General features: G+C 47.3%; 1 protein-coding gene across 1 annotated transcript in view; it reads left to right on the plus strand.

Moving 5' to 3' along the window:
- ARID2 (AT-rich interaction domain 2) overlaps positions 1-12,248 on the plus strand; it is a 1,055,333-nt gene that overhangs the window by 503,747 nt on the left and 539,338 nt on the right. Inside the window, exon 11 of the mRNA XM_085653362.1 lies at positions 10,550-10,717. Within this exon, the coding sequence (XP_085509488.1) occupies positions 10,550-10,717 (168 nt within the window). The remainder of the gene's footprint in view (positions 1-10,549; positions 10,718-12,248) is intronic.

The following is a 12,248-nucleotide window of genomic DNA, read 5'->3' on the forward strand; positions in this document are numbered from 1 at the left end:
GCGGGGCCCAAAGGGTGGACTCCGAGTTTCCCTCCCTTTCCGGTACACGAAGTGACTCCCGCCCAGCTTCGCACGCTCGATGGGGTGATGCATGCCATCTTTGTGTGGATTGACCCTGCCGGTGCGCCTTCGGGCCCCGCGGACTTGGTTGGGGGGGCCTAGGTCTTTGCTGCCGGTGACCCCTGCGCCGCAGGCCCCCCTTGGATCCAGGCCTGGATCCGGATCAGCGCCAGTTGACCTCGTTATGCCTCCACCGGCACCGCTTCCGACAGCACCACTACCACGTCCGATGTTGGTCTGCCCCCAGCCGGTGTCGACACCGGTCTCCATCTTGACGTGGACACGGAGCCGGACTGGTGTCGTCCGACACCGGATCCGGCGCCGGGTGGGTTTTTATGCCCCTGTTCACTCCTGGGGTCCCTTTTCAACCACAATGGCACCCAGAGGATGATGAGGAAGCCTGGGAGGGGACAGGTGACCCTTTAACTGACCAGTTGGACTGTGAAAAGGACAGGAGAGAGAAACTGGGGATGCCAGTGGTTTGGACACCTCCCCCTGATCTTGGCATGTTGTCTCCTCCTACCGTTGCTACAGAGGAGGGAGCTTCATACACAGTGGTGCTCCGTAGGGCGGCCGAGGCTCTCAACCTCGAGCTTACTACGGTGGCGGTCAGGACTAACCTCCTGACAGGTGCTTCAACCGGCTGCAAGCTCTTCGTAGCCCCTCCTGCTGTTTAATGAGGCCCTCACTGGTGTCCTTTTGGGCACGTGGTCCAGGCCCAACAGAGGCTCCCGTGCCCGATGCCACCGCCCGGCTCCAGGCGACCCCCACTTTCCTCTCCCAATTTTCTCTTCCGCCAGCTTAGGACAGCAGTCCGTAAACACCGCATGTTTCTTGGGCCATTATTCGCACTCAGTGTGGGATACGGTGGTGTCCAGAGGAGGCCCGGGCAATGCTCTCCCAGGCTGTTGCTGTCGGAAGTAATGCAGCAAAGTTTACGATACGTTGGACGCTGGACACCGCCGACTCTCTGAGCAGGACCATTTCAACGTCTGTAGCGCTTCATCGCTACTCCTGGATGAGGTCCACAGGCTTTTCAGGGGATGTCCAGAACACCTTGATGGACATGCCCTTTGCCTTTTTGGCGACAAAGCAGACCACGCCCTAGAGCACTTTAAGGACTCTGGCTAGGGCCAAGTCCTTTGGCCTCTCCACCCGTCCGATGCAGTCTGCTTTTCGCCCCTTTCGTGGCTACGGCCGCTACGTCCCGCTCAGAGCCACAGGCCGCAGCAAGTTACCCAACCTTTGTGCGGCCAGGGATGTGAAAACAACCGTTGTGGTTCCGGTGGCCAGCAGACAGGCCAATCCACCAACCCCCCCTTCTGCAGCAGCCTCCAAACCCTCCTAGTCCGACCTTTCAGGCCCATCAAACGCCAGTCGGCAGCAGGATTCGCCATCACCACCACGATACCACCGCATGTCGGAGGATCATCTGGCCCTTCTCCAGCAGGAAGTTACGGCTCTCTTGGCCAAGGGAGCCATCAAGCACGTTCTTGTCCCAGAAGTAGGTTGTGGTTGTTACTCCCGCTACTTTCTGGTCTGCAAGAAGCACAAGGGCCTGCGTCCTATCTTGGACCTCAAGGACATCAACCACTTCCTCTGGAAGGAAGTTGAAGATGTTGACTCTTGCTCAGGTCTTGTCTGCCCTTGACCCTGGAGACTGGATGGTAGCTTTGGACTTGCAGGATGCTTATTTTCACATCCCCGTCCTGCCGGCCCACTGGCATTACCTACGGTTCACGGTATACCACAAGCACTTTCAGTTTGCTGTGCTCCCCTTTGGCCTTACCAGTGCCCCTCGGGTGTTCACGAAAGTGATGGCGGTGGTCGCAGCTCATCTGCGCAGATCAGGGGTTTCAGTCTTCCCCTATCTCGACGACGGGCTGTTGAATTCGGGTTCGCCCCAGGCAGTCGTTTCCCACCTCCAGACTACGGCCGACCTCCTGCATTTGCTGTCAATGTGCCGAAGTCACACCTGATTCCCTCTCAGAGGCTCCTCTTCATCGGAGCGGTTCTGGACACGATGCGGTTTTGGGTCTATCCTCCCGAAAAGCGTGTCTGGGATATACGAGCTATGATTACAAACTTTCAGCTTCTATCCCGGGTTTCGGTCAGAATGACCCTGAGGCTGCTGGGCCTCATGTCCTCCTGCATCCTGCTGGTCGATCATGCCAGGTGGCATATGCGGGGCTCTGCGGTGGTACCTGAAGTTCCAGTGGGCGCAGCATCAAGGGAATCTGTCTGATTGCGTCCAGATCTCAGAGGGCACTGCACAACAACTGCAGTGGTGGCTGACTGACCCGGATTGGATCAGAGGCAGATCCATCTCCCTTCCCAAACCAGACTGCACTGTGGTGACTGATGCATCCCTTCTGGGATGGGGCGGCCACATGGGAGAGTCCGAGCTTCACATTGACCTCAGCAGCTCTGGGTGATTAGTCTTGCACTGAAAGCATTCCTTCCCTCTGTCCGGGAAAGAGTAGTGCAGGTGTTCACAGACAACACTACCGCCATGTGGTACTGCAACAAACAGGGCGGGGTGGGGTCGTGGACCCTATGTCAGGAGGCCCTCTGCCTCTGCACATGGCTGGAACATCAGGTCATATCGCTGGTGGTTCACCACCTGGCAGATTCCTTGAACGCCAAGGCGGACGAACTCTGCCGCCGGTGCATGATGGATCACGAATGGAGTCTTCACTCGAAGGTGGTGCAAGGTCTCTTTCAGCAGGGGGTAGAGCCTATTCGCCACCAGAGAGAACGTGCAATGTCAGCAGTTCCTCGCAATGGAGTTTCCAAGGCGGCACTCAATCGACAGTCTTTCATCGCGAGTGGAATTGTGGCCTCCTGTAAGCTTTTCTGCCTGTACCACTTCTACCCAGAGTGCTGAAGAAGATCAAGCACGACCGGGCCCAAGTAATCCTTGTGGCCCTGGACTGGGCATGAAGAGTCTTGTACCCTGAGCTCTTGAGCATCGCCATCGATCCACCGATCAGACTGCCTCTTCGGAAAGATCTTCTGTTGCAGCAGCTGGGGATGGTCATCCACCTAAATCTGTCCAGTCTCCACCTCCTTGCGTGGAGATTGAGCGGAGACAGTTGACAGCTTTCAACCTTCCTCCCGACATCTGTAATGTCATCTTGGCAGCCAGGCATCCCTCTACTAAAACGGTATACGCCTGTAGATGGAACATATTTGTGGCATGGTGCACAGCAAAGGCTGTGGATCTCCTTTCTGCCCCTCTTTCAGAGACTATCCTCTTCATTCATTCTTTGGCCCAGTAGAGCCCTGGGCACTCTTACAAGCTATCTTTCGGCCGTTTCGACCTTTCTTTGCCTTCTCTTTTCAAGTCCCCCTTTTTTAACAGATTTCTGAAGGGCATTACTCCTCTCTTTCCTCCTTCTCCTTTCATAATGCCCCAGTGGGACTTGAATCTTGTCCTCACTAACCTTATGTGTGCTCCCTTTGAGCCTCTACATAATAGCCCTCTTCATCTCCTTACTTTGAAGACCGCTTTCTTGCTTGCCATCACTTCTGCTTGCAGGGTGAGTAAGCTTCAAGCCTTTTCTTCTAGACCGCCCTTTCTTGCTGTCCACCCGACAAAGTAGTCTTCCGTACTAGGCCCTCCTTTCGGCTCAAAGTGGTTACCTCTTTCCGCATAGATCAGACCATCACATTGCCCACCTTCTTCTTGCCTCCGCTCCCTTCCAAAGAGGAGGAGAGACTCCACCGTCTGGACCGAAAATGTGCGCTTTCTACCTTGACTGCACTAAAGACTTTAGGGTGGACGATCAACTCTTCATGGGTTATGTGGGCGCCAAGTAATGTTGGGCAGTGCACAAATGTACCATCTCTTGTTGAGTGTATTATGCATGAAGATCGGTTTTGCAGCGTGAATCTTTTTCTGGATTGACATGCTGTGCTTTATTCCACCATCTAGTGATTGGCTCCGGAAGTGCCTTTTTTTTTTTTCTTCTTCTTGTTTTGGTCACTGTTGACCATCATTTGGTGCTAGGTACGTCCCCTGAGTGACATCAGACAGTATACTGGAGGTCGCCATCTTCAGATTATTTTTTCCGCCGTTAGGTCTGAAAGCAAGACGAGAAGCTCCGAAGAAAGTTTTTAGTTTTTCCCGGTAAAGACTTAAGAGGACTAGCATCGAAGGATAATCGAAGAGAAACCAAACGATCAATGCCGCACACGAAGACAGGAGCAGAGCTTCCGTTTAAACACCAAAGGACCAATCCGGTTCACAAATGGCGAGGTAAGGATCATGGAGAATACCCCTTTCAAATTCTGTCCCAAGTGCCACCACAAGTACGCACAGCGCGGCCCACACAACGTGTGCAATCTGTGCCTGCCGAAGGAACATCAAGACCAGGATTGTGAGGTCTGCGCTGCGTTCCTGCCGAAAACGCTCAGGACACGTCGAAACCAAAGACAGGCCCACTATACCACAATGTCTCAGCCGTTGAAGAAACCTTCCATGAGGGACCTGGGTTTCTCCAGCGATGAAGAGTAGCATGGGGCCCCAGCAGAATCGACACATGAAGGATCGGACGTCGAAATACTGGAAAAGGAGTCCGAAAAGATCCACACCGAAAAGAAGGCGAAGGAGTCGAAAAAGAAGACTGAGACGGTAAGACACAAAGATCCGTCTGAACCGAAGGGCCACAAACATAAAACGCCCACGGCAGCCCCGACGCCGAGCAAAAAGGCGATCGAGGGTCAGCCGCGATCAAAGGAATCCCACGGAACCCATCCAAAGGCTACCTTAGAGGAAAGTTCACATACCCATCCAAAGGCTACCTTAGAGGAAAGTTCACATACGGCACCAAAGCCAAGGGTCGACACCAAACCCACAAAAAAGGGCTCGCTGAAAAGTAACGTTGATGCCGAAAAGAAGAGAAAGTCCCTGGCCTCCGACTCCGAGAGGGCCCTCGAGATCGAAAAGAAGAGAAGACTCGGAGGAAATGGCTCAGCTCCTATAAAGGAAAAAATAATTTGATGCATCATTAAAGGATTTTCGAATCCCTAAAGCACCTGCCGTTGAACCAGAGCCGAAGAACGTCAATGCTGAAGAAGTGGAAGACGCCAAGGAAGAAGGGATCTTCGACTCACCGCTAACGCCAGAACCTCGAGGCAAAGACCCCGCGGAATACGGAGATCTCCCAGAGGAAGAGGAAAACTCAGAAAACTTGGAGAACACATGGAATGATCTCGACATAGAGAGCCCAGAAGAAGAGATCTGCAGCTACCCTTTGAAAGCATCACCACCAGATGACATTGCTTTCTACAATGAGGTAGTTAAAAGGGTAGCAAACCAATTTGGGGTTCCTCTGGAAGAAGAAAAAGACACATGTTTCCTGCTGGAAACACTAGCACCTGCAACTAAAGGGACACAATACCTACCCATGTTACCAAGTAACTAAAGGGACACAATACCTACCCATGTTACCAAGTATCCTGATCAGGGCAAAGAAGCCTTTAAAGAGCCTGCCTCAAACTAGGGAGTAACTCCCAGATTGACAAAAACACATAAGCCCTCTTCAAAGGACCCAAAATATATACAAGGAAGTCCAATACCAGATTCCACCATTGTAACCACGGCCAGAAGGAGAGCAAACGCAGTCTCCAACACAGGGCCTCCACCAGAGAAGAAAATGATGGATATGTGGAGGGGAGGGGGGGGGGGGGGGGGGAGGATGGAAAAAGAAGCTACAACTCAGCAGCACATGGTCAACTCAAACACCCTGTTAAACAGATATGACCACCAACAGTGGGATGAAATTGATGAGCTCCTAAACTAACTCCCAGAAGAGGACAGAAAAAGAGCAAAATCTATCGTCCGGGAAGGAAAAAAATGTGGCTAGCACGTGCCTAAAGTCAGCTCTAGATGCAGCGGACACCTCAAGCAGGCAAATGTGCACTGGAACAATCCTCAGACGGCATGCCTGGCTCCGAAATATCTGGTTTTAAACAAGAGGTCCAAACATCAATCATCAACAGACCTTTTAATGGAGAAACTCTTATTTGGGAAGGAAGTAGACAAATCCCTTCAACAAGTTAAAAAGGACTATGAAACGGCAAGGGCAATGGGGGCCCTACAACAAAGAGGTTCCTTTAAAAGAGGAGGCTTCTCTAACAGGAAAACCACAGGTAGAGGAGGCTTTGGTCAAGGACAACAAATGCCACAGCAATCGCAAGGACAAAACCAGCAGTTGGGTCAAAAGTCGAGCTACCAAGGGTGGCAGCAACAGCAGAAGCAGCCCATTAGAGGGAGAGGGAACGGCAGAGGAAGAGGCCACTCCTCTAGAGGCAGAGGAAATGGCACAAACTGACTTTATCACAGAGAAAGACGCACACAAAACACCAGTGGGGAGAGAATATCCTTTTTCCACAGAGAATGTGAAAGGATTACAACAGACAATTAAATTTTAAACTTAGTAAAATAAGGATATTGCATAGAACTCACAAGAACTCCACCTGCAAATCCACCAAAAAAGAGAAAATTAACCAAATCAGAACAAACACTGCTAAACGCAGAAATCAAGAATCTATACCTTAAACAGGCAATAGAAAAGGTACCAACACATCAGTGTTACAAAGGAAACTACTCCCCTTACTTTCTAGTTCCAAAACAGGATCTAACCCTAAGGCCGATTTTGGACTTAAGATTCATAAACAAATTTATACTAACGCAACACTTCAAAATGTGTACACTTAAAGAAATACTCGCGCAGATCCAAAAGGGGAATTATTTTGCAACAATAGATCTAAAGGACGCGTATTTACATAGCCCTATGAACAAAAAGCACAGTAAATACCTGCAGTTCCTGCACAACAAGACACACTACCAATTCAAGGTACTTACGTTCGGCATAAAATCAGCCCCACTGGTGTTCACAAAGTGTCAAGATCTACGTCAACCCCTACCTAGACGATTGGCTAATAAGGGGACGCACAAGACTAACATGTCTCATGTCCAAAAGACAATTCAAACTCTATAAAGACCACCAGAAAGAGGGAAGACCTTCCTGGGAGCAAGACTAAACACATTGAACGCCAGGGCTTTTTCCACACAGGCCAGGATACAAGCTATCCATCACGAAACAGCCCTCTACCAGAGGGGACAATCTCTGACAGTGAGGAGGATTATGAAACTAATGGGCATGATGGCATCATGTATCCCACTCATCCCTCACGCTCGCCTACACATGTACCCATTTCAGGAATGGCTCAACAACAGCTGGTCACAGGAAGTTGGGAAGATCTAGTGGTTGTTACACAAAGGGTGCAAGCAGAGACACAATGGTGGGCATCCAACAACATTGCACAGGGGAAATCTTTCAGGGACCCAACTCCATCTCTGACAGTCACTACAGATGCATCCCTCAACGGATGGGGAGCACATCTCAACCAGCGAAAGGTACACGGACAATGGAGCGAACAGGACTTCACCAAACACATCAATTTCCTAGAGAAGAAAACTGTTTTTCTGCCACTCGAAGCATTCCAGAAACATATTCAGAGGAAGACAATTCTAATACAAACAGACAACACAACCACAGTGTTCTACCTCAACAAACAAGGTGGAACAAGAACTTTCCCACTGAGCAAACTGGCACAGAACATTTTGCATTGGGAAATAGCCTAAAAGATCCATCTACAGACAGTACATCTACCAAGAGTAGACATCTCAGCAGATCAACTGAGCAGACAACAATTACTCTCACGAATGGGAGCTGAAACAAACAACAATTCAGTACCTATTCAACATCTGGGGATCACCAGTTTTGGACCTGTTTGCTACAATACAGAACAAGAAATGCCAATACTTTGCCTCCAGGTTTCCACACCACCTGTCAAGGGTAAATGCACTTTCACTGAATTGGTCTCAGACATTTGTTTATGCCTTTCCACCAATACCCCTGATGCAAAGGGTGCTACAAAAGGCAAAGGAGCCAGGAACAAATATTATTCTCATTGCCTTTCATTGGCCACGGCAAACATGCTACTCCACCCTCCTAGAACTATCCAAGGGAGAAATGATCAGGATCAAAACAGAAAAGGACCTGCTGACAATGCAACGGGGATACATTTTTCACCCGGAACCAGCAACACTGCAACTAGCAGCTTGACACCTGAATATATAGAATTTGGTCATCTCAATCTACCAGTAAAAACCATGGAAATACTCGGAGGCAAGGACAAAATCCACAAGGAAATGCTATACAGCAAAATGGAATTGATCCACCACATGGTGCATTGCAAACAACGGGATCAGTTCCATAAATACACAAGAATATGGTATCCCATATCTTACTTACCTCTTGGACAGCAACATCAATTTTTCAAGCCTTAAGGTGCACCTTGCAGCCATAGTGGCATACACAAGAGGAAAATCATGCAAAAGCGTTTTTACTTGACCAGTCATAAAAAGATTCCTAAAAGGAGCCAAAAGAATAGTTCCACCTAGAGCTGCTCCTGTACCAACATGGAGCTTAAATACAGTACTCTTACAAATGATGAAGAAACACTTTGAGCCCATGCATGCAGCAGACATCAAACATATTACCCTAAAGACAGCCTTTCTCATTGCTATAACATCACTACGCAGAGTAAGTGAATTACAGGCTTTGACAATACAAGAACCCTATTTACAGATCCACAAGGATAAAGTGATCTTGAAAACTAACCCAGAATTGTTGCCAAAGGTGGTATCTAAGTATCACTTAAATCAAAATATCCTGCTACCCTTTTTCTTTCAAAACCCAGAAACTAAAGCAGAAAGAAGCCTCCCTACCCTGGATGTTAGGAGAGCTTTACTGTATTACTTGCAAAAAACAGAAAAGAAAAGCAAAACAATTGTTTGTTGCACACTCGCATACCAACACAGGATCTGCGGTCACAAAGGCAACTATTGCAAGATGGATAGTACAAGCTATCCAGGTGTGTTATGACAAGGCCAAAAAGGAACTAACAATGCAACCAACAGCGCACTCCACTAGACAGAAGGGAGCAATGCTAGCATTTATGGTCAATGTACCCATTGATTCCATCTGCGCAGCAGCAACATGGGCATCACCACACACCTTCACAAAGCATTACTGCGTGGACATACAGATGAATAAGGAAGCTCAAATTAGACAGAGGGTACTTCAACACATGTTTTCAAAGGCTTCCTTTCACCACAGCCTCCCCAAGGTGGGAGAAACCGCTACATATTCTAATGCACAGCATGTGAATCCAGAAAAGGATTCACGCTGCAAAACGAAATGGTTACTTACCAGTAGGAGTAGTTTTGCAGCTTGATGAATTTTCTTGATTAACATGCGACCCACCGGCCTCCCCTACAAGGACAACAAGCAGGTGGGGAAGTAAAGGATTACATCACTGTTTATTACAACCATCTCAAGGATTACAAACCAAAGAAAGAAACAGAAAAAAGAATCGGAAGATGGCCACCACGCACGTCGACCTCAAGGATACCGTCTGATGCCACTCAGGGGATGTACCTGGCACCAAATGGTAGTCGACAGCGACCAAAACAAGGGGGATAAAAGACAATTCCGGACCAAACCACTAGATGGCGGAATAATGCACAGCATGTGAACCTAGAAAAATCTTCAAGCTGCAAAACTACTCCTACTGGTATGTAACCATTTCGTTATTCTTTGTCGAAAAAGGAACCTCTAGTAGGACTGTGCGCCCACTCTACCAGGGCGACGGCAGCCGCTACTGCTTTGGGATGTGGAGTGCCGTTGGTTGACATCTGCCAGACAGCCACGTGGGCATCCCTGCACACGCTCACAAAACATTACTGCCTGTACAGCCAAGTCCGGAACAACTGCTTTTTCTGACGTTCGGTTCTCCAGGACTTACGGGTGCGAAGTTATTTTACAGACCCACCTCCGGGATTGCCATTGCTGGGGTATCTATTCTAAGGTAAGGAATCTATAACTAGGGTCTCTTTCAGATGAACAAGTTGCTTACCTTCGCTGATGTATCTGTAAGAGACATTAGTAGTTATAGATTCTTTACTGCCTCACCCATCCTCCCCGTTCTGCGAACTGACTTCTAGGGATGGGGACTCCCTTCCAGGGCCTTAGTTATATGAAGCAGTGGTCCGTGTCTTGCATGGCTCTGCGCTTCTGGCGTGAAAAGTCGTGTCAGAACTGACATCCACGCACAGGGGCGGCATCTAAGTAGACACCGTGACGTCATCCCGGTGACCACGACGACGAGTGGAGTCGACAGGCGCCACTTAACGATGCGCAGGGGTACTCCTACGAAAAGTTTTCTCCGGATCCAGTCCGACGCCTGGTGGTAATTCTAAGGTAAGGAATCTATAACTACTAATGTCTCTTACGGATGAATTATTACTGAAGTTAAGTAACTTGTTCTTCTGTTTTTGTGCAGTTATGGATATGAGCTATTTGCATGGTGCACCATTATATTTTTCTGTTCACTATGACTTTGTTTATTACAGATGTCTTAGTATGTCTGATTTCGATGGACATACAGATGTTTGGACCTGATGCACTTACTGCAGTAAAGTTAATTGAACATCAAAGCTCCACAAATCAAGTTCTTTCTGAAATTAGGCCACAAGCAGTGGAACAAATTGCAACAGCTGTCCATCCTCAACCTGTTCCTAGTAAGTAAATTGGCCTGCACTGTCTTGCGAAAGTCTCAAGGTATCCATCTCAGTTTTATTTTTCTGTTTCATCTTTGTTTTGTTCCTGCAACCTCTTGACTGTTTATCCTTTTCTGCCTAGAATGTTGAACCCTTTTATGACATTTAGACCAGGTAGTCGTTAAGCCTTCATATCTTTTCCTCCCACAAAGTATCTAGGGAAAATATGCGCCCTTGCAGGCCATGCTTTCTGATTTTCTCAAAAGAAGCCACAGAAAATATGGCAGTTTCTTTTTAAAGAAAGAAAAGCGCTGTTAAAGAAACTGTTTTTTTTTCTTTAAAAAAACCCAACAAAGACATCAACAAAAAAAAGATTATGGTACAACCATCTGGGCAAGGAGATTTTTTCTTTTTCTTTTTTGCTGCAATTTTTGCCCTTTAGTAGGCAATGTTTAATAGTACTATTTTTTGTAGTTTCTAAATATTTGTAATCTGTGTGAGAAGCGTGTGAAACCCTTGATTAGACCCAGAATGCTATGCATTTCAGAAAACTAGAGAACATTCTAACTTAAGCAATGTATCATTTGTTAAGGTTGTTCAATGTTTTCCCATCTCATAGTATTTACGAAACGGTGCTCTTGAAGGGGAATAAGTGTAAATAGCAATAATGTTTTCATGAGTAAAATTTTGTATTAACAGCTCGTTTATTAAAGTAGTACATCATTACGTCCTCTTCCGGTCACACAGATTTAAAGCTGTGCCAAAAAGCCTGAAGAACTCTAAGCCAACAGTTGAGCTGTTTACAGTGAGTTGTTATTGTGCAGAAACTATGCATATTGACAATGAATAATAAAGTGAATACAGGTGTCATATTAGTAAATCATTTTTTTTAAGTACTCAAAGTTCTGTGTTTAGCTGTAGGTCTCATTTGTCTGTCTCAAAATGTTGGGATATCTTTGATGCCAAGAAATTGTGAGCGATAATTTTCAAAAAGTCTTTACTGTGAATACTCACCTGCAATTGGAATTAAATAACAAATTGGGCAAATCCGTGTTTAAAAGCACATATTTTACTATACTGCATTACCAATCTTCTCCCTGTAAAAATGGTACCCTAGAAGGGCCTACCTACCACACATTAAAAATACCCTTCATGGGGGAGTGTGAAATGAGGAAAATTTGAAGACATTTACAATGGTGGGTTGCTGCACCAGGTGGGCCCAACTTGGCTGTACCCAGGGATGTCTCAAAATCCCAACAAATTTTTAAAACTAGATAGGTAGTGCAGTCTTGGGAAAAGTATTGCTTGCATCGATACACCAATTTCCCTCACCCATAAAATTCTGGAAATTTCAAACTGTTGTTGATTCTACTTTGTAAAATTGTCACTATAAAGATTTGAGTAGCTCCGCCTTTGTAGGGAACCTGAAATTTCAGTATAAATACATGGCTGCATAGTGGAATCTTCATAATCATAGTCCTAAACATCAGAATAATAACCCAATATATTTGTGGACCCCGAGGCACTTTTCATAGATCTATTGTCCATTATA

Source organism: Triturus cristatus, chromosome 4_1 (genome assembly GCF_964204655.1).
Source record: "Triturus cristatus chromosome 4_1, aTriCri1.1, whole genome shotgun sequence".
In the NCBI taxonomy this organism is placed as follows: domain Eukaryota; kingdom Metazoa; phylum Chordata; class Amphibia; order Caudata; family Salamandridae; genus Triturus; species Triturus cristatus.